The sequence below is a fragment of the Plecotus auritus genome (assembly GCF_963455305.1).
Source record: "Plecotus auritus genome assembly, chromosome: 6".
NCBI lineage: Eukaryota > Metazoa > Chordata > Mammalia > Chiroptera > Vespertilionidae > Plecotus > Plecotus auritus.
The window spans coordinates 107,521,663-107,544,245 of record NC_137773.1 but is presented as its reverse complement, the minus strand read 5'-3'; the positions used below and the strand labels follow the sequence as shown (position 1 = coordinate 107,544,245).

The 22,583-nt window shown below is 49.6% G+C and overlaps 1 protein-coding gene and 1 pseudogene across 4 annotated transcripts; both read right to left on the bottom strand.

Annotated features, from left to right (window-relative positions):
- Positions 1–360: 360 nt before the first annotated feature.
- On the bottom strand, positions 361–1,281 carry LOC308250562 (transcription factor BTF3-like; annotated as a pseudogene). Its single transcript has one exon. The product of its transcript is annotated as a transcription factor BTF3-like (transcript).
- Positions 1,282–8,128: 6,847 nt separating this feature from the next.
- Positions 8,129–22,094, bottom strand: IBA57 (iron-sulfur cluster assembly factor IBA57). Of its 3 annotated transcripts, none has more exons than XM_080676654.1 (3): positions 21,736–22,094; positions 9,667–10,007; positions 8,129–9,345 (listed from the first exon to the last, which is right to left on the bottom strand). In XM_080676654.1, the coding sequence occupies exons 1-3, from the start codon at positions 22,074–22,076 to the stop codon at positions 8,954–8,956; spliced, it is 1,074 nt and encodes a 357-aa protein (XP_080532780.1). In that variant the 5' UTR covers positions 22,077–22,094; the 3' UTR covers positions 8,129–8,953. The 3 variants fall into 3 exon arrangements, with proteins under 3 accessions (XP_080532780.1, XP_080532781.1, XP_080532782.1); XM_080676655.1 differs by lacking the exon at positions 21,736–22,094 and adding an exon at positions 20,881–21,539; XM_080676656.1 differs by lacking the exon at positions 21,736–22,094 and adding an exon at positions 11,241–11,457.
- Between the last annotated feature and the right edge of the window lie 489 nt (positions 22,095–22,583).

The window sequence follows — 22,583 nt, the reverse complement described above, 5'->3', positions numbered from 1 at the left end:
CACCTCTGCTGCTGCCACTGCCGGCAGTGCAAGCCTTGGCCGGCCCTGGTTACCTGAGCCTCAGGTGGCCCTGGGCGGCTGGGCAGCCACCATCCAAGGCTTGCCTGTGCCTTGGGCCAGCCCTGGTTGGCTGGGGGGCTAAGGGGACTCCAGATGCAGGCACACCCTGGCAGGGCTGAGGGGACTGGGCGCCGCCAGCTTGTGGCTGTGGGCGCCGCCATCTTTGAGGGCGTGGCAGTCAATTACCATATTCCTTCTTTATTAGATAGGATTATTGATGACATTCCCTATACTGTACTTTATTTTTTTTACATGATTCTACCATGTTAAATCTTTAATAAAATTACATCATGCCATGATTAGCTTTCTACAAACAACTTTGCTTTCTGTGTGCAAATCAGTGTCAATGAAATAAAAAATAAAACTATACTAGGCAAAGATCTTTATTAACCTGTTTCAAACTTTATTCCCAAGCTTCCTCAGCTTAATTAGCTGCAAAGAATGATTTATGTATAAGCAAAAACTGAAAAGAGCTGCAATGTCCAGGGGCATTGGGCTAAAAAATATTAGAGATCTAGATTTTATCAGATCCATAAACAAAATTTGAAAAAGCAGTCATAATATAAAATAGCAGCTCCCAGAAACGTCTTCAAGTTTATCTTCTTCAGAAGTTGACTCAATTCAGTTTGCTTCATTCTTGGAAGCCTCATCAAAATTCTCCACAGGATCTGGAACTTCATCATCATCATCCTCTCCAGTAGCAAGTGGCGCTTTTCCATCCACAGATTGTTTGGGCAGAGCTTCAGCCAGTCTCCTTAAACTAGTCAGACTGCCTGCACCAAGCTGGTTTAAGATGCTGGGTAGCATTTCTGTCAGCTGCTTTGTCTCAGCATGGCCTGTAATGGTGAAAGTGTTCGCTGCCAGAGATGCCTGAACTTTAGGGTTGTTAAAGTGGATCACTGTTCCTTGGTTTGTAAACATATTTACCTCATCAATACCAGAGATATTGTTTACCCCTAACTTCTTTAAGGAGAACTGAAGTTTTTTTATCATCTGCTGTAGCTATTCTGTGAACCACCTTCCTCTTTCTACGAGCAGTTCCTTTCCCACCAATGCGCACTTGTGCCTGTAGTTTGGCGAGTTTCTCTTGGTTCATAATAGTTTCTTTCATCTTGTTGGAGAGGAAATGGGGCCGCGCGGGGGACTAGGGCTGACGCTCAGGGGGTCTAGGGCAGACCAGCTGAGAATAAGCACACACACGCGGGGACGCAAGATGGCAGCTAGAGGGACGCCGGAAGTCCCTATACTGTACTTTATATCCTCTTGACTATTTTGTAACTACCAATTTGTACATCCTAATCCCTTCACCGTGTTCACTCAGCCCCCAACCCCATCTGGCAACCTTGAGTCTATTCTCTGTAACCATGAGTCTGTTTCCCAAAGAATATATACAAATAGCCAACAGGTACCTGAAAAAGGTGCTCAACATCACTAATCATCAGGGCAATGCAAATCAAAACCATAAGATAACCACCTCATGCCTATTAGAATGACTACCATAAAAGAGACAAGTTAGTCCTGGCTGGTGTGGCTCAGTGATTAGAGCATTGGCTTGTGCACGAGTGGTTAAGGGTTCAATTCCTGTTTGAGGGCACATACCTGGGTTGTGGTTCACTCCCCGCCCCCAGGCAGGGCACATGTGGGAGGACACCAGTTGATGTGTCTCTCTCACATCGATATTTCTCTCTTTCTCTCTCCCCCTCCCTCCCTTCCACTCTCTCTGAAAAGCAATGGAAAAAGTATCCTCTGGTAAGGATTAAGAAACAAAACAAATGAGACATAACACATGCTGGCAAGGACATGAAGAAAAGGGACCCCTCGTGCACTGCTGGTAGGAATGTAAATTGGTGCAGCCAGTATGAAAAACAACATGAAGAACCCTCAAAAAATTAAAAATAGAACTACCCTATAACCCAGCAATCCCACTTCTAGTTATTTACCCAAAGGAAACAAAAACACTAATTTGAAAAAATATCTGCACCCTTATGTTCATTATAGCATTATTTATAATAGCCAGCCGCTGTCCACCCCCCCCACCCCCCCTCCATACTCCCGCCCAGCTGGCCCTTTGGCCCCCATCAGGGTAGCCAACCTCTCACAGCCCCTCCCCCCGCTGGCCAACCTCCTGTTGTCCCAATTGGCCCCAATCACCGGCCAGGTCAAGGGACCCCACACATGAATGAATTCGTGCACCGGGCCTCTAGTATTATATAAACAGTAAAACATTAGCATTAACCCCTACCTCACACCATACTTCAACATCATCCCTATGTAGAATAAAACCTATCAAAAGTTCAACCCCAGAAGTTTTAGAAGTTAGTAGAGGACAAGAACTCTGTGACCTCAGGATGGGGAGGATTTTTTAAGCAAGCACACACCTTTAAAAAAAATCTGTAAAAGTTAACTGTGTTGATCCCCAGTAGGGGGCATGCAGGAGGCAGCCAGTCCATGACTCTCTCATCAGTGATGTTTCTAACTCTCTCCCTCTCCCTTCCTCTCTGAAATAAAAAAATAAATAAATTTTAAAAGAAAAAAAGAAAGACTGACAGCACCAAATGCTGGCAAGGCCATGCTGTTGGTGGGGGTGTCAACTGTGGGAGGATGCAGGCAGCTCCTCACACCCAGCTTCCTCCTATCTGTGGTCACAGATCCACCCCTGGGTGTTGACCTGAACTTGATGAAAGCCTATATTCAGTGTATAAATAAATGAAGACCACAGATGAGGACAGCTATTTACTCAGAGCCCACTGCAGCAGGGGAGTCGGCCACCATCACACATGAGAAGACATTCAGAGGCCTGGTGGAGGCAGGGAGGGCTCCAGTGTGTCCTGATGAGGCAGTGTGCCCAGGGGGCTGGTGACTGACTGGAAGTGGGCATCCTGGATTGTCCTGCAAGGTTGACTCACATTCCATTTGTATGCTGAGAGCTGCTTTCCTCTTAACAGCCCAAACTGGGAACATCCAGGGGCCCCTTGACAGGAGAAGCAGCTAACTAGCATCCACACACCCAACAGCACTGCTCTGCGATAAAGAACCACAGTGGGGACACACAGCGCCAGGAGGCTCAAAACTGTGCTGAGATGGTAGCCGTGCCAAGGGGGCAGCCCTGGGACTGCACCCACATGAAGCTTCAGAACAGGGTCAGTGCATCTGTGGTGGTTGGGGCACAGCAATGGGCTGGGAAGGGCAGGGGAGAGCTGCCCTGGCCAGAGATGGAATGTTCTAGACCTTCCTGGGATCTGGGTTACACAGTAGTATGCACTTATCAGAATCCATCCAATAGCAGGATTTCTGCATTTCACTGCATGGACATTTTACTTCCAAGGGGATAAAAAGCATCAAATGATGTTGATGAAGGTGTGTGAAGGAGCTGATGTCTCCACTAGCTTGGTTGGAAATGCATCAAAAATAAGAAGGGCCCAGGGGGGCTAGAGGATGGGGGCTGCACGGCAGCAGCAGTGGCTCATCACGAATCAGGTATCATCCACGGGGTATTTACTGCAAAACTCTGTGGCATGTTTTCATAATAAAATCATTGAGAAAGCTGGTCTAAACACACACCATAGATAGGGCGGGGCTCCCCCAGCAGGACATTCCACTCCCCTGCCCAGTGCCCACCCGCCCCCAGCCTCCACTCAGCTCTCTGTACCAGTCTCTTACAATGGGGTCTCCATCCTGCCCAGTCTCAGCCCTTCCCACTTCATAATTTTTCTCAAACCTATCTATAAATGCTCTTTGCACCAGTGCCACGCAAAGAACACACCACAGCCCAAGCCGGTTTGGCTCAGTGGATAGAGCGTCGGCTGCAGACTGAAGGGTCCCGGGTTCGATTCCGGTCAAGGGCATGTACCTTGGTTGCGGGCACATCCCCAGTAGCAGGTGTGCAGGAGGCAGCTGATCAATGTTTCTCTCTCATCGATGTTTCTAACTCTCTATCCCTCTCCCTTTCTCTCTGTAAAAAATCAATAAAATATATTTTTTAAAAATTTGCATCCAAATTTTGTTGTATTTTCATTGTCATTACATTTCTAAGTAGCTTATAATTTATGGGGTGCTTTGATTTGTTTTTACCCCTGAGGTATTTAGAAGCAAGTCTCTTAACTTTTCAAGTGTATGAAAGGTTTTTGTTTTTTCTTTGTTCACATTATATTCTTATGCTACAAGAAGAAATCCCCTTTTGTTTGTTTGGGTTGCTTATGGGGGGGATGTTTTGTGTGTGTTTTTAATCCTCACCCGAGGATATTTTTCCACTGATTTTTAGAGAGTGGAAGAAAGAGGGAGACAGAGAAAAATATCCATGTGAGAGAAACACATCGATTGGCAGCCTCCTGCACAAGCCCTCACCAAAGAGTCCGGGCCTGGGAGGAGCCTGCAACTTAAGTACATGCCCTTGACGGGAATCAAACCTGGGGCCCTTCAGTCGGCAGGCTGACGCTCTATACATTGAGCCAAACCGGCTAGGGCCAATTTGTACTCACCTTTTTCACCCAGCTCCCAACACCCCTCTCCTGTAAACCATCAGTCTGTTCTCTGTATCTATGAGTCTGTTTTGCTTGTTCATTTATTTTGTTTAGATTCCACATGTAAGTGACATCATATGGAATTTTTCTTTCTCTCTATTTCACTGAACATAATACCCGCTAGTCCATCCATGTTTTCCCAAAGGGTAAGAGTTCATTCTCTTTTATAGCAGTTTTGCTGGCTGACAGTTCTTTCTCTCGGTACATGGAGGATATCCTTTTTCCTTCTGTTGATAAACCAGGGTTTTCTTTTAAGATTTTTCTTTCTAAGTACATTTAAGTGTTTCCCTGTCTTTGGAACGCTGCACTTTCATAAGATGTGAGTAGGTAGGACTTTTTATTTACAGTGGAAACTCAGTTCTCGAATTTAATTTGTTCCAGAAGGCTGTTCGAGAAGCGATCTATTCAAAAACCGAATCATTTTTTCCCACTAGAAATAATGTAAATTGAATTAATCCATCCCAGATCCCCAAATGATCCCGTTTTAACCTATTTGTTGGTTTACATTTTAAATGGTGTTTCAGAGGTGTTTTTAAATTGTGTTAATCACTTATTATGCCATACTCGGTAGTCAGATCAGACACGTAAACACCTCTATCATGCTTAGCAATTATTTCTTTTTTAAGTTCTATCATTGTCCTCACAACTTTCCTTTTCACTTTTCTGCTATCACTAACCTTCTTAGGACCCATGGTGACTTGCTGTACATATTTAATAACAATAAGCAGCAACAAAAGCAAAAAAAAATAAACATGAAAATATTCACAGCACAATTTCCTGAGATGTTAACAACACAAGGTTTAGTGGTATACTGACTCAACTCGCACATTCTCTCCTTTGTTTGTCACCTGAGAGACATGTGACTGGTCGTAGAAGTATCATCATGAAAGGATTGTGGAGCTGAGAACTGAAGTTTTGTTCGACAACCAAGACATTTTTTCCACAAACAACTTGGTTGAGAACTGAACTGTTCAAGATGGGAGACATTAGAGAACCAAGGCTTGACTGTATACTGCTGGGCACCTACTGGGCTTCCTGAGTCTAAGAATACTTCCATCACCCTGGCCGGTGGCTCGGTTGGTTGAAGCAACACCTGTACAACAAAATGTTGCAGGTTCAATTCCCAGTCAGGTTATACTTAAGTTGTGGGCTTGATCCCTGATCAAGGTATGAACAGGAGGCAACTGATCAGTTTTTCTCTCACATCTGTTTTCCTCTCTCTCTCTCTCTCTCTCTCTCAACATATCCTCAGGTTAGGATTTGGAAAAAAAGAAAAAAAAAATGACTTCCATCGATTCTGGAAAGTTCTCAGCCACTATTTCTGTGACCACCACCCCTGCCCCATGTCTTTTCCTCTCCTGTGTAACGCCCACCACCTTGGATCAGTTATCTCCCTCTCTGCCCCTCTTCACGCCACCCTCATTTCCCTCTGTCTTTCTGTGTCTTTCTAGGACCAGCTCTTCATTGGAGGGTCATTTTTTCAGTTTCCCAATTCTTCAAAAACCATATCCATGGATCTTTAAAATATTTTATTTCTAGAAATTCTCCTTGATCCTTTTTCAGTCTCTTGCTCTTACTAATATTCAATTCCTTAGTTTACTTCTTTAAATATAGTAATACATTTTTCAGTGTCTGGTTACAGATATCTGAAAATTTGTGGGTTTTTCTGCTGACCTTGTTTCTTTGGGGGTTGCGTGTTTCTGGGTTCCTCCGGACTTTTTAGCAATAAAGGTTTATTTATTCCTTAGAACCTTCTCTATGGAAGGCTTGAGTTGGATGAGGGTCCCCATAGTAAGTTTTACACCTGCACTTCCAGGCTCCTAAAAACACTACCTTGCAGGGCTATTTGGGGTGGTGGGGGGGGAGCGGTATTTTACTATGACCACCTATTTTTCAGAACTTGTACACTTTTAATTTTTTTTTTAGTTTTTTAAAATTGATTTCAGAGGGAGGAAGGGAGAGGGAGAGGTAGAAATAGCAATGACAGCCCTAGCTGGTTTGGCTCAGTGGGTAGAGTGTCAGCCTGCAGACTGAAGGGTCCCAAGTTCGATTCTGATCCGGGCACATGCCTAGATTGCGGGCTTGATCCCCAGTGGGGGATGTGCAGGAGACAGCCAATCAATGATTCTCTCTCATCATTGATGTTTCTATCTCTCTTTCCCTCTCCCTTCCTCTCTGAAATCAATAAAGATATTTAAAAAAAAGAAAAGAAATATCAATGAGAAACATCAGCTGCCTCCTGCACATCCCCCTACTAGGGGTCGAGCCCACAACTTGGGCATGTGCCCTGACCTGGAATCCAATCGGTGACCTTCTGGTGCATGGGATGAAATTCAACCAACTGAGCGATACCAGCTGAGCTACACTTTTCATAAAATAAACTAAAGCAGATGTGAAAACTAGCTAAGAGCCTTCTGGGCACCTGCACCGATTTTCATGGAGCGGGGTTCATGAAGTTGAGGCAGATGTGAAGACTGGACCCAACTGGCACTTGGAGGCCACTCCAGAATCACTAGGGGGCAAGCCTTCTGCACATTTCTGGGAAAGCTGGTGTGGTTTGACCATGTGTGGCAGTCTCCTTCTAAGAGCACTAAGTTATAATGTGGAATCTGAACCAAATATTTTAAGGTCCCTGTTACCCGGAGAACCCTGAAGACGGTTTTAGGAATGCCCCGTGCTGAAAAGAACCCCTGGCCAGGCTCCTTTCCCATGTTCTCATGGCTCAGACTCTTGCCCGGGGCTCTGATGTGCTACAAACACCGCAGCCCAGTGAGAAGCATGCGTCTTTAGCCCAGGTATCGGCTGCGGATGCACGTCCACCCAAGAGGGACGGCCTGGCCTGCAAGGCTGGCCTCTAGGCTCGGGTCACACATAGAGGGAACTGGACTCCTGAGCCAAGGTCTCAGCATCGGTGTCAAGACTAGCCAGTGGGCTACATTCTCAGTAAAAGAAAACAGATGCAAAGAAGGTGCCAGAGGCAGAGCTGCAAGAGGCGACTGCCCTGGCCATTAGCACAAGGGCTCCCGAGTCCTTATTTATGGGCCTTCCTGTCCAGAAGCTGACACGACTAATTTCCTCCACCCCAGGAGACCTGTGTCAGGATGAGCCTTGCCCTTGGGGGCTGACTGGGCCCTCCCCCATCTCCCTCACCCCTGTCTGCCTCACCTTCAATGCCCCAGTCCCACTCTGGGCCCCCTTCCCCTCACATGCTCTCCATCTCTTCCTGAGGCAACTCCAAACCTACATTTGGCTGCAGGTTCTCGGCAGGGTTTTGACACCGTGCCAGGCACGACGATGCCTCCTTCCCCACTTGGCCCTCCTCCCTGGGTGGGCCTGGCTGTCTCCTTGCCCTGGGCCTCAGACCATAGCTCAGAGCCTCCAAAGCCCCAGCCTCTGATCTTCTTGTCAGTTCAACTGGGACTGGAACTCTGCTAAACTATTCTATCTGGTGTGCTTGGCTGTTTGAGGGAGACCTTCTCGACATATCTAGTCTGCACAAAACCAAGTCCCAGCACCTTCCACCAAAATGAAACTAGAATTCCACATGAGCCACTTATAAGTCAAACTTTAATATTCACTCTGGGGCACCAGTGCGTCCCCCATAATGTCGATCACACTGCAGTGGGAGGATGGACATCAGTGGTTTAAACGGGGCCTGGTCACATCAGAAAACAGCGATGGTAAACCAAGCAGAAGCTCCTCTCTGCACATAGGCTGGGGAAGGAGGAGGGGCTGCCCAGGCCACCGGGGGCTGATGCTGTGGAGCTGGAGTGCCCGCTGTAAAATGGTGCCAGGGCTCCCATGGCCAGCACCGAGCGCAGAGGTGTACTTGGAGAACTTTCTGTGGTGCCTGTGGGCAGCCGTGCCTCCACCCGCCAACACGACCACCACACCCGCCACATGATTCCTGACGTCAGATATGCCCCAAGCCCACATGAAAGACGATTCCCAGAGCCACCTGCCCCTTGCCATCCTTTGGCTGCACCGCCTCGGTGCCAGGCCTGCCCTGAAGCAGGCTGAGTGGTGCAGGCGGCGGTGGAAGACCCGCAAGCACAGCTTCTCACTCCTGTCCTTGGCTGATGGACAAAGGCCTCCAGAGCAACATGGTTTGGAACCTCATCTGGGTGTGCTGGAAGATGGGGCTCGGCTCAGCTGTGGCAGGCGCAAGGCTTGCTTCTGGCTCCCCCAGCACAGAGCCACCAGCAGAGGCAGGTGTCAGGTGGAAGCATGGTGGGCTGAAAAGGTCTGGCACACCACAGCCGCAGGAGTCCCACGAACACTCGGGATCTTCCAGGGATGCATGTCTTCACAGGGCCAGCCTGCAGGTGTGCAGAGGGACAGAGGCACTCTGTGGGAACGCAGGGACGTCTGGGCTACTTGGTGGCTGTGGGCCACCAGTCTGGCACAGATGCAGTCAGGGCCACCCGGTCGCTCCCTATGGTTCTGATGTGGAGAGGGCCCTTGATTTTCTCTGAGTGCAGCAGGGCCAGCCCCACATCCCCCTGGCCTGCCCTGTACTTGCCGACAGCCTGTCCAGATTCAGTGAGCACCGTGGTGCCAGGGGTGATGCCACCCCCAGAGAGGGGGCCCGAGAGCTGCACTGGGAAGAGGCGCTTTCGGATGACACCCGTGTGGTGGGTGCGGGCTGTCAGCTCCTGGCCAACATAGCAGCCTTTGGTGAAGCTGACACCGTTCATGAAGACCAGGTTGGACTCCAGGGGCAGGGCCACTCCTGGGGGCAGGTCGTGGACCCCCTCAGGAACACCTGTGGGGGTGGAAAGGGAGAAACAAGGTGAGGGCTGAGGTGTCCTCCAGAGCTAGGGCTCAGCCAAGGGAGACAAGGCATGGCCCCTCCCCACTCTGTAGCGTCCCATCCTCCGCCTGCCACCACTTCCCTGTCCCCTGGCGAGGGGGCTGTCTGGTCCTCAATCCTACTTGCTAGAAAAAAGACCTCCTCTCTGACCCCACCAACCATGCCCACTCCACTGGCTCCTCCCGGTGCCTCCCAGCTCTCAATTGCGCCCTGCATTCCAGCCCCTCCCACTCCACCCTTTTAGTCTCCGCTGGTCCCCAGGTGCCCCCACACCTTGCTGGTACCGGTGCCGGTGATAATCGCAGACGTCCCTGAGCCTGCCCCTGGCCACCAGGGCAGGGCTCTTGTCCTGGGTGAGAAGCCGCCAGCCCATGCGGGTAGTGCGGGGGTCACGGGTGAGGATGGCAGAGCCCTGGTGCTCGGGCAGTGGCGTAGCCCCACCCACCTCCTGAGGAGTAGCTGGTAGAATGGCCCAAACGTGCAACTCAGGGCATGGCTCCACTGTAACCCTCCGCCGAATCTTGTGCAGCACCAGGTGCTTCTGCAGCGCACCCAGCACTGAGCTGTCACACTCCAGGAGGAAGGTGGGAGCTTGGTCAGTGTGCTCCAGGAGCCTGTGGGGAGGAACAGTGGCACTGCTTGTGGTAGTGATACCTTGTAATTAACTAGTTATTACTAACAGCAAAGGGACAAAGGGGAGGCCAGACATTATAGGCATGTTCCCTGCAAAACACTGGGGGAAGAGACTGGACAAAGGGCAGATAGATGCATGCCCTGTAAAGTTGGGTGACAGGGAAGGTTCTCCCTGTCAATCGCACCTGGGAGAAGAAGTCATTGGCCAGAATGGGTGTGGCCACTGCAAGGCGGGGCAGAGATTTGGGACATATAATCCCCTCTCTTGGGACTCGGCATGTGGGGCTCTTTTGCTCCTGCTTCCTTGTATTTGACCCCATGGCCCATGGCCATGTGGACCCACACACAATGGGTTACTGGGCTGTAACTAGCCTGATGCTGAACTGGACCAGCTCCAACATGGAAAGGAACTCTGGACACTGCTTTGCTTTAGCTTTACTGAAACCCCAGCTACACTTCCATGAGTGGACGAAGGGAAATAGGACTTTGGAAATCCAGGGATGTAATTGTACAGAAATAAAGCTTTCTACCATAGCTCATCTTCCTTTGGGGGCATAAGAACCCCACTTCCTGTCCGGCTAGTGTGGTTCAGTGCTTGATCATTGACCCATGCACCAAGAGGTCACCAGTGCAATTCCCGGTCAGGGCACATGCCCGGGTTGTGGGCTCCGTCCCATGTTTGGGGGGTGTGCAGGGGGCAGCCAATTGATGTTTCTCTTTCATTTATGTTTCTATCTCGCTCTCCCTCTCCCTTCCTCTCTCTCTAAAATCAATTTTAAAAAATTTAAAAAAAGTACCCCACTTCCACCAATAACAGTGAGGGGGTGGGTCCACAGGGCGTCACAATGTGGGGACCAGCACGCAGAACCCAGCCACAGCCCCCCAATCCTCTGGTCCCACTGTGCAGTGCAGTGCAGTGCACACAGGAGACCCCACAGCCACCGCAGGACCCCTCCACACCCCTCCCACCCAGGCCACGGGCACAAACATGCACATGCCAAGGGCCAGCATATTGTGACTGACACTCAAGGTGAGGCAGAAAGGAGTTGACGCCCACCCTAAGGACAGATCTGCCTCCTCCAGTCCCAGAAGCCACCCATAAGCCAGGGTCCTAGGGCTGGGTTGGGGTAGGGGGCCCTCTGGAGCGCTGAGGCCACACCTAACCACACCACCTCCCACTTTCATAAGGCAAGCCCGAGAACCATCTAACTCACACTCCAGGCAGCCCACAGCCACACAAATGACTCCAGGTTTCTGATGTGCTGACCAGATGGATTGTGGGGCTCCTTCAGACAAATAAGCACAGAGGAGAGGCTAGTGCAGCACTAGACGTGTGGGGCTGGGGGACAGCGGGGCTAGGTGGAGCCACCCAGGCACAACTGGGGTCCGGGTTGCAGATGTGGATTGAGCAAAGTCCCAGAATGGTGGCAGCTGAGACGGGAGCAGAGAAAAGAGTGAAAGGCCATCATCTGGTGCCGACCCTCCCCCGGAGCCTATCAACTGGTTGCCAGATCTCAGTGGCTCAATGGACTCACCCTATGCACACACCTTGTGGTGTCCACACACTTGTCTCACATAACCATTTGCCACAGGACCACTAGGAAGAGAGTAACAGGGTGAGGAGGGTGGGGAGGACCTGCCACAGCAAGTGATGCTGACCCCTCACCTTCCAAATGTCCTCACAGAACGTCAAAAATGAGGTCAGCTGAGCAGCCAGAAGAAACAGCTAGAAGAGTTCAGAGAAGTTGACACAAATAAGAACAGGAAAAGAAGTTCAGTGTCACTCCTCAGACACAAACACAAATCAAAACCAGCAAGGACAGGCCCTGGCCAGGTGGCTCAGCTAATTAGAGCATCTCTGAGTACACCAAGGTTGTGGGTTCGATCCCTGGTCAGGGCACATATAAGAATCAACAAATGAATGTATAATAAGTGAAACAAATCTCTCTCTCTCAAAAACAAACACTAAATCCAGCAGGTTCAGCACTAGGCAGTCAGGGGGGCTAAAATAAAAACAGTGCCACCCCATGCTGGCGATGATGTGGGAAGCTGACCACAGAGTGTTGCTGGTGGGAATGTAAGTACAGCAGCGCCAGAAAAGGGTTTATAGGCCCTTAAAAAACTAAACATCAACTACCACCTGAAAACTACCATCAGCTACCACTGCACTCCTGGGCACTTACCTGAGAAATGGAAACTTGTGTTCACATAAGAACCTATACACGAATGTTAGTAGTTTTATCCATAACTAGAGGCCTGGTGCACGAAATTTGTGTATGGGGGAGGGGGGTTGGTCCCTCAGCCCAGCCTGCACCCTCTCCAATCTGGGACCCCTCGAGGGATGTCCGACTGCTCGTTTAGGCCATGGGGATCGGGCCTAAACAGTCAGTCGGACATCCCTCTCACAATCCAGGACTTCTGGATCCCAACTGCTCGCCTGCCTGCCTGCCTGCCTTATTTCCCCTAACTGCTTCTGCCTGCCAGCCTGATCACCCCCTAACCACTCCCCTGCCAGCCTGATCGACGCCTAACTGCTCCCCTGCCGGCCTGATTGCCCCTAACTGCCCTCCCCTGCCAGCTTGGTCACCCCTAACTGCCCTCCCCTGCCTGCCTGGTCGCCCCTAACTGTCCTCCCCTGCAGGCCTGGTCACCCCCAACTGCCCTCCCCTGCTGGACCGGTCAACCCTAACTGCCCTCCCTTGCCAGCCTGCTCACCCCCAACTACCCTCCCCTGCTGGCCTGGTCACTCCAACTGCCCTCCCCTGCAGGCCTGGTCACCCCCAACTGCCCTCCCTTGCTGGCCCGGTCACCCCTAACTGCCCTCCCTTGCCAGCCTGGTCACTCCTAACTGCCCTCCCCTGCTGGCTTGGTCCCCCCAAACTGTTCTCCCCTGCAGGCCTGGGTCCCCCCCAACTGCTCTCCCCTGCAGGCCTGGGTCCCCCCCCCAACTGCTCTCCCCTGCAGGCCTGGGTCCTCTCCAACTGCCCTCCCCTGCAGGCTTGATCACCCCCATCTGCCCGCCCTTTCAGGCCTGGTCCCTCCCAACTACCCTTCCCTGTTGGCCTGATTGCCCACAACTGCCCTCCCCTGCCGGCCATCTTGTGGCGGCCATCTTTGACCATATGGGGGCGGCCATCTTGTGTGTTGGAGTGATGGTCAATTTGTATATTACCTCTTTATTATATAGGATAGCCAAAAAGTGACACCAAACTGCCCTTCAGTGAGAGAAAGGTTAAACAGACTGTGGTTCATCCCCTCAATGGAATACTTCTCAGCAGGGAAACAGGATGTACCACTGATCCCAGCTAGACGGAGATGAAGGACATTATGGGCAGTGACCATTTGTACAGCATTCCTAAAATGCCATAATCACAGAGATGGAGGGAGAACGGGGAAGGGTCTATAGGGCTGAGGGGATGGCAAGGAGAAGGGAGCCTAGTGGTGATAGGGTAGCTCCATCTTGTTCAAGGTCACATGGGTATCCACGCATGGTCACAAATACACACCTACTAGCATGGTCAACATCCAGAACACTGATAATATCAAACATGGGTGAGGATATAGGGCAACAAGAGCTGGTGGAATGCAAAATGGTGGATCCACTTTGAAAGGTTTCTTACAAAACTAAACATACTCTTACAAGCAATTGCGCTCCTTGGTATTAACTCAAAGGAATTGAAAACATGTCAACACAAAAACCTGCACACAGATGTTTACAGCAGCTTTATTCATAACTAGAGGCCCAGTACATGAAATCTGTGCACTGGTAGGGTCCCTAGTGGCTGCCAGCTGGGCCTCCCTCCCTTCCCCTGGCCGGCCCCATCCCCTGGTCGAACTCTCAAATGAACTCCCGGTCGAGGGGACAATTTGCATACTATGCTTTTATTATATAGGACTAGAGGCCCGGTGCACGAAATTCATACACAGGTAGGGCGCCTAGGCCTGGCTGGTGATCAGGATGGATCAGGTTCCCTGCCTCCCTGCCTCCTCCTTTTCTCGCTCCCTCAGCACCCCACCGTGGCAGCCAGCTGCTGCTGGTCACCTGCCATGTTCCACGCTGCCCCCAGGTGGTCAGTGCATGTCATAGCGAGTGATCGAACTCCTGTTCTCCCGGTGGAACTCCCGAGGGGATCCTTTACATATTAGCCTTTTATATATATAGATTGCCAAAACTTTGGAGCAACCAAGATGTCCTTTAGTAGGTGAACAAATAAATAAACTGTGCTACAACCGATATTATTTGGCAATACTAAGAAATCAGCTATCACAAGCCATCAAAAGATATGGAGGAGGGAGGATCCAAGATGGCGGCGTAGGTAAACTCCTAAACTGCTGCCTCACACAATTTCAAAACTACAACTAAAAGACAAAACGTCTATCACCCAGAACCACGGGCAAGCTGGCTGAGTGGAAGTTCTACAACTAGAAGGAAAAGCAAACAGCATTGAGACGTGCACAAGCGCTGAAAAGCTGAGGTACGGAGGCACGCGAATCGTGCTGGCGACGGGCGACTGGGAGTGCTGCTTTTTTCAACCCAAAGGGAGACAAGCTCCCGGATTACTCCAAACTCCAGTTTCTGGGGAGACGCTGGGGACCCAAACTCCTACGGGGAGAAGCTGGACTGTCTGCCGTGGGGTCGGAAAGTGAGGGTGGCTTGCTTGCAGGGCTGCGCTCAGGAATAATTGTTTACTGTGATGGGCGCAGAACACGGGGACGGGGTCAGCGACGCAGAGCCGGCTAACTGGCAGCCATCGCTGTTTGCCACGCCCTAGCCTAGTCACACCCTGAGACCCTGCCCCGCACAATCTACAAACCCACCCAAGCTCCAAGCAGTGGCTTTAACATATGAATGGCCTGCCCTATCGCAGCTTAGCCTAGCAAACTTGCAGCCCGGATCAGACAGCTCCAAAACCTCCAAACCTCAAGCAAAGAGGAGAAAACTGTAGTTCTCGCTGTAGCTCCTGCTGGGTGGCCTCAGACAGTAGCTGACCTGCACCCCATTGGAGACCCAGAAACCAGTGTACCTAGTGGTCAGTGTGAGATACCAGATTTCAACTCCTCACATCCATAAGTGACACATTCAAGAGGCAGACTCAGTGAGCACCAAAGCCCCACTGAAACAAGTCCTGCACCATAAGCGTGTCTCCAGTGCAGCAGTTCTTCCATTATAGACACAGCAGGTCCTCACAGCCAATTGGCCTGGAGGTCAATTCCTCCCAGTGTACCAACAGCAATCAAGGCTTAACTACACCAAGACTTTGCACTCAGCCCACAAAGGGGTGTACCAAAGGCGTCCACATCAGGTGGTTGGGGAGGCTGAGCTACTGGCCGCTATAGGTCACCTACCACACAAAGCCACTCCATCAACACAGGGAAGCAGCAAAATGCGGAGACAAAGAAACATGTCACGAATGAGAGAAATGGAGGAAAGCAAACTAGTGGACGACATAGAGTTCAGAACCACATTTATAAGGTTACTCAAGAATCTTCTAAAAACCTCTGAGGAACTTAGTGAGACCTTTAAGGATCTTAATGAGAATGCCAAAAATATGGAAAAGGACCAGTCAGAAATTAAGCATACACTGTCTAAAATAAAGAATATACAGAAACTCAACTGTAGATCAATGTACCCCAACAATCAAACCAAAGATCTGAAATATGAGGAAACAAAAATACCCAACCAGAAAAACAAAAAGAAAAAAGAATCCAAAAATATGAAGATAGTGTAAGGAGCCTCTGGGACAACTTTAAGCGTACCAACATCCGAATTTTTGGGGTGCCAGAAGAAGAGAGAGAGCAAAATATTGAAAACCTATTAGAAGAAATAATGACAGAAAACTTTCCCTACCTCGTGAAAGAAATAGACTTACAAGTACAGGAAGCACACAGAACCCCATACAAGAGGAATCCAAAGAGGACCACACCAAGACACATCATAATTAAAATGCCAAGGGCAAAAGACAAAGAGAGAATCTTGAAAGCAGCAAGAGAAAAACAGTTACCTACAAGGGAGCACCCATACGACTGTCAGCTGATTTCTCGGCAGAAACTATGCAGGCCAGAAGGGAGTGGCAAGAAATATTCAAAGTGATGAACAGCAAGAACCTACAACCAAGATTACTCTACCCAGCAAAGCTATCATTCAGAGTTGAAGGTCAGATAAAGAGCTTCACAGACAAGAAAAAGCTAAAGGAGTTCATCACCACCAAACCAGGATTACATGAAATGCTGAAGGGTATTCTTTAAGAAGAGGAAGAAGAAAAAGGTAAAGATAAAAATTATGAAAACAAAATGACATCAAATGCATACCTACCAACAAGTGAATCTGAAAATCAAGTGAATAAAAGATCTGAAGAACAGAATGGACTGGTGAATATAATAGAATCAGGGACATAGAAAGGGAGTGGACTGACAATTCTCAGGGGGAAGGGGGTGAGAGGGGTGCGGGAAGAGATTGGACAAAAATCTTACACCTATGGATGAAGACAGTGGCGGGGGGTAAGGGCACGGGGTGGGGTGGGGAATCAGGTGGAAGGGAGCTATGGGGGAGAAAAAAGAGGAACACCTGTAATAATCTGAACAATAAAGATTTATTTAAAAAAAAAAAAAAAGATATGGAGGAGCCCTAGCTGGTTTGGCTCAGCGTTGGCCTGTGGACTAAAGGGTCCCAGGTTCAATTCTGGTCAGGGGCACATGCCCAGGTTGCGGGCTCCATCCCCAGTAGGGGGCATGCAGGAGGTAGCCAATCCATGATTCCCTCTCATCATTGATGTTTCTATCTCTTCCTGTCTGAAATCAATAAAAAAATATTTTTAAAAAAAGACATGGAGGAAACTTAAATATGTATTACTAAATGAAAGGAGCCAATCAGAGGAGGCCACATACTGCACAACACAACTCTCTGACATTCTGGGAAAGGCAAAAACGAGGCGGCAGTAAAAAGATCAGTGGTTCAGGGGTTGGGGGAGGGGAGGGATGAATTGGTGGAGCACAGGCGATTTTCAGGCAGTGAAGCTACTCTATGATACAGCAATGCTGGATACATGTCATTACCCATTTGTCCAAACCCACAGAATGCACACCACCAAGACTGAACCTACTAATGGGAACTATGGACTCTGGTCCATGTGGGTTCATCAGATTGTAATAAATGCACCACTCTGTGGAAGATGTTGACAGTGGGAATTTACTATACTATGTGTGTATGGGAAATCTCTGTATCTTCCCCTCAATTTTGTTAAAATTGTTCTAAAAGCGTGAAAGTGAATAAAGAAACACCTCATTAAAATCACGGTCAAGCCCTAACCGGTTTGGCTCAGTGGATAGAGCCTCGGCCTGTGGACTGAAGGGTCCCAGGTTCGATTCCGGTCAAGGGCATGTACCTTGGTTGCGGGCACATCCCCAGTAAGGGGTGTGCAGGAGGCAGCTGATCCATGTTTCTCTCTCGATGTTTCTAACTCTCTATCCCTCTCCCTTCTTCTCTGTAAAAATCAATAAAATATATTTTTTAAAAAAAATCACGGTCAGGAAGCCCTTAAGCATAAGTGCTCATGAATTCCACTCACTGCCTTTTGCAGACTCCAACAGAAAGAAGGAAGATTTTTCTTTTGCCTAGCAACAGAATCACCACACTCAGCCAATGAGAAACTACCACCACCCCGAACTCCTGCTCTCCTCCAATGAACAACAACTCCTGCCAACTCCCTCATTTCCTCTGCTGGCATGGCTCAGTGGTTAAGCATCAACCTATGAACCAGGAGGTCAGGGTTCTATTCCTGGTCAGGGCACATGCCCAGGTTACGGGCTCAATCCCCAGTGTGGGGTGTGCAGGAGGCAGCCAACCAATGATTCTCTCTTATCACTGATGTTTCTATCTCTCCCTCTCCCTTCCTCTCTGAAATCAATAAAAATATATTTGGGCTATAATGATGTTTTGATTCTCAAATTTCCTTGCTGTGTCTGCCATCTGTCTTTACATCTTTTTGCCTTTGTGTTCTTTTGACGAGTTTATATTCTTGCTAGAGGCCCGGTGCACGAAATTTGTGCATGGGCAGGTTCCTAGGCCTGGCCAGCCATCAGGGCCGATGGGCTTAACTAAAAAATAAAAGTAGCTCCTCTCTCTCTAGACTTGTGTATGGTTTCACCATAGTTTGCATGTCCCCAGTTGCAATTCCTCCGCTATTCCAAAATAAACTCATTACGCTGGTAAAATAACAGGCTATTTTAAGGTTGACATAAGTAAAATCTACTTTATAAACAAAAAGTTACACCTGAGAGAAGTTGCTGCATCCAAGACACAATAGTGTGCTCTGAGAAATGACTCAAGGATGGGAAATTAGAAGAGTGAGAGTTAAAATTAAAAATTCCAGAGAGAGAGCCCTAACCGGTTTGGCTCAGTGGATAGAGCGTCGGCCTGCGTACTGAAAGGTCCCGGGTTCGATTCCGGTCAAGGGCATGTACCTTGGTTGCGGGCACATCCCCAGTAGGAGGTGTGCAGGAGGCAGCTGATCGATGTTTCTCTCTCATCGATGTTTCTAACTCTCTATCCCTCTCCCTTCCTCTCTGTAAAAAGGCAATAAAATATATTTTTAAAAAAAATTCCGGAGAGAGAGAGAGAGGATGCAGAGAAAACAGCAGGTAGGGAGCTAACACAGAGAAAGCAGGAAGGCACGTGGGCCTCCAAGGAGGCGGTCAGACCCAGTGTTGCCCTCTTCCCAAAGAAATCAGACGTAGGTAAATGGCCAACAGAAACCAGGTGGGAAGAAGCATATGAATTAAGCCCATAAACTAATCAGAGGGGATAGGCCAGAAAAGAGGTATCAGGCAGGGCAGGAGAGTGGACTCTGGCCCCAAAGCCTCACATCACAGAAGAGAACTTGAAGATGAATCTGGACATCACCCACCAACCCCCCAGTTCCAGGAGCACCCATCCAAGGAACGGAGCATGGCCGCACCCCTTCCCTCCACTGCTGAGGGGAAGCAACGCCACTACCTCTCTGACGTCTTTGATGGAATGAAGACCCATTCTAAAATAGGGTCGGGAAGTATCAGCACAGTGGCCCCCAATTCCCTAGCATACTGAACAGTGAGCAATATCCCATTCTCAGGAATTAGCTGGGAGAGAAAAACTTATTTTTCTCCAGGTCAAATCAGGGCACAAGCAACATCCGGAAAGAGATGCCAAATCTACTATCACAAATATGCTATCTGGGACAGGACCTGCCCGCACAACAGCTAGGCAATGACCTTCCAGACTACAGGGAAAGTATGAAGAAAGAAAAACGAAGAAACTGCTTTACACCACTGAGCAACTTATCCTATATAATAAAAGGCTAATATGCAAATTGTCCCCTCAGGAGTTCGACTGACCAGAAGTTCAACAGCTCGCTATGACGTGTACTGACCACCAGGGGATGGTGTGAAATGAAGGAAGGCCCCGGCCGGCAGCTGGCAGTTGGGGGAAGGAACTCCCCCATCGGCCCTGATGGCTGGCCAGGCCTAGGAACCTGCCCATGCACAAATTTCGTGCACCGGGCCTCTAGCAAGAATATAAACTCGTCAAAAGAACACAAAGGCAAAAAGATGTAAAGACAGATGGCAGACACAGCAAGGAAATGTGAGAATCAAAACATCATTATAGCCCAAGCCGGTTTGGCTCAGTGAATAAAGCATCGGCCTGCGGACTAAAGGGTCCCTGGTTCCATTCCAGTCAAGGGCACATGCCTGGGTTTTGGGTTCGATCCCCAGTACAGGGCATGCAGGTGGCAGCCAATCAGAGATTCTCTCATCACTGATGTTTCTCTCTCTCTTTCCCTCTCCCTTCCTCTCTGAAATAAATAAAAATGTGTTTTTTTTTAAAAACATATCATTACAATGCTGATAAATTAAAGAGTAATGACTGAAATAGATGCTACTAAAAATTACTGATAGAGGGCTCAAGATAATAAAAAAAAAACCTTGCAAGTTCGGACAAGCAAATTAAAGCAATTAGAGGAATGTAGTAAGATATGTGAGACAAAGACGATGGCATCCCTAAAATGGAACACAGCAGGGGTGACAAATGTTTTCTGCAGAGGGCCAGATAATAGACAATTTGGGCTTGGGCCACAGGCTGTCTATCACAGATCTATTAGACCGAGGGCGTAGTAGCCCCAGACAGTATGCAAACAAATGGGCATGGCAGCATCCACTAATATAGGAAAGCAGGCGGTGATTGCCTGAAGGACATACCTTAGTGACCCATTACACTGCCACAGCACCCACCAAGCTTCTGGCAACACCACAGGAAGGAAGACCCAAAATAATCATCAGATGAAGAGCCTCTACAATAAGCATGTCAAACACAAAGGCTAACACGGGCCAAATTACAAGGTTTGTTTATGTGGGCTGCAAAAAAAACCAAAAGCTTCAATTTTCATAGAAACGTAGGTTTATTTCGATAGAGACATGCTGAATACAAAGGGCTGAAATAAATGAGTAATCGTTAACATAATAGAACATTTTAATAAAAATGAATATTTTTCTTGAACATTAAATTACCAGACACTGAATAACTGCACAAATTAATAAGCGTAACACAAATAAACCTATTTTTCTGGTTCTCAGAAAGCGAAATATCTCCTGTTGCTCACACCAAACAAGTCAGTACAAGACTAATGACGTGGCAATTGCTGCTAAAATATTCGCTGCTTGTATTAGCGGAGAGAAATGGTGCGCCTGTGCATAAGGGAAATGAATGCAACACGCTGATAGACATCAGTCACTAGCGAACGTTGTAGTTAATTATTAATTATGTACAACAGGATATTGTAAAAATTAAGTCACGACATTTTTATTAAAATGTCTCTTACATACCGTTATACTGGCTGGGCCGCGAGTTTGACATGCTTGCTCTACAAGCTTTCAGGGCCCCAAAACAAGGCATTTAGCTTCTCAACAGAAATACCAGCTCAGGAAGACAGGCTATGGTTTCACAATTCTCAGTGACAATTTTGCACCTGGAGTTTTATTCCAGTCAAACCATCAGGTAAGACCACTTGCAGAGCTATAATGAGTCCAAGTCCACCTGAAGTATCCACCTCTCAACAAGCGACTATAGAACGAGCTCCTCTGCGAGTCAAACGAGAAAGAGGCAGCCGCGTACACACCGGAGGGAACACGGGAGTTCCCAGGCTGCGTGGCCCAGGCCCAGCATGATTCCCGACACACTGGAATTGCGCTAGAAGGTCCCCATGACCTTCCCGTAGGTCATGATAATGTCGCCGGATAGATGTAAAACACCAAACAGATATCACTGGATATAGGGAGATTTGGGAGGGAAATGCGGAGGTCACCGCAGAATTCGGAAAGTCGTGGCACAAGCCGGTCACGCAGAAGCCACTCCCTGCAGTCGCGGCTCCCTTTTCCGTGCAATGAAGACAGGGCGACTGGGGCAAGACTGAACTAGAGGGAAGGACAGGTGCAGTGGCGCCCAGCAACCACCAACACAGCACCTGGAGGGCCCGCCCCTCGGTGTCCCTCCCGCCCACCTACGGAAGCCTTGCCGGAAGCCCTCCCCCAGGCTACCTCCCATCTTCCGGTGCCCTTCCCATAAATGCCCCTCCTCCCAGCTCCCCACCACTCGCTTGAGTGGTCCGCTTCCCTCTGACTCCCCACTTTCCCCCAGGTGCGCCTCCCCTGGCTCCCCTTCTCCCCACAATCCGCTCTCACCCATAGAGAATGACGTCATACAGCGTGCGTCCCTGGACGTTGAGAAAGTGGGCGTAGCTCGAACGCGCGGGGGGCGAGGCCGCACCATCCGCAGGAACCGGAAGCGGCAGGTCATTGGTCAGGAGCCCCAGGAGGAAAGGGGCCGAGTCCGGCCCGCGCACGCGCACCAGGGCGCGTTCGCCCAGCGGGAAGCAGGCCCAGGCCGCGCCGTCGGCGGGGTCGCTGGCGTGGCCGCCCATGCCAGAGGCCAGGCGGTGCCTTGAGATCGCGCGCAGCCGCCAGCGCCAGGCAGGTCCGCCACACCCTGGAGCCGCGCCCCGGAACAGCGCCGCGGCCGCCATCTTGGGCACGAGCACGGAGGCGGGAAGGAGCGACCCGGCCACGGGTGGGTTCCACAGCGGCCCCTGGCGGCGGGCGGGACTAGTGCGGGGACGTGGATGGGGCGGAGCCTCGGGCTGGTCGTCAGCCCCACGCCCCGCCCTGCCCGCCGGGGTTGGATCTTGTTCCAGGCTCGGCGCACCTGCCCTGGCCTGCCAAGGATTTTCTGAGCAGTTTCTGCTTGCTTACTGCCGCCTCAGCGCTTTTCAGGTGCACAGTTCAGGAGCATTAAGCGCATCCCCAGTGTCGTGCAGCCATCCCGCCATCCAGCACTTTCTCATCTTCCCAAATTGAAACACCATACCCATCAAACTCGAGTCCCCCCTCTCCTCATCCCCTGGCATAACATCCCCTTACATTTTGTTTACCTAATGGACACTTGGGTTGCTTCTACCCCTTGGCTATTATGAATGTGCTGCTTAGACATGGGTGTGCAGATATCTCTTTAAGACTGTTCTTGGCATTGTGCA

Coding starts and splice junctions, on each gene's coding strand:
- IBA57 (XM_080676654.1), bottom strand. CDS start 22,076: ATGGCGGCCGCGGCGCTGTTCCGGGGCGCGGCTCCAGGGTGTGGCGGA. Junction 10,008..21,735: donor TATGACGTCATTCTCTATGG/GTGAGAGCGGAT, acceptor TCCTCCCCACAG/GCTCCTGGAGCACACTGACC. Junction 9,346..9,666: donor CCGGCACCGGTACCAGCAAG/GTGTGGGGGCAC, acceptor CCACCCCCACAG/GTGTTCCTGAGGGGGTCCAC.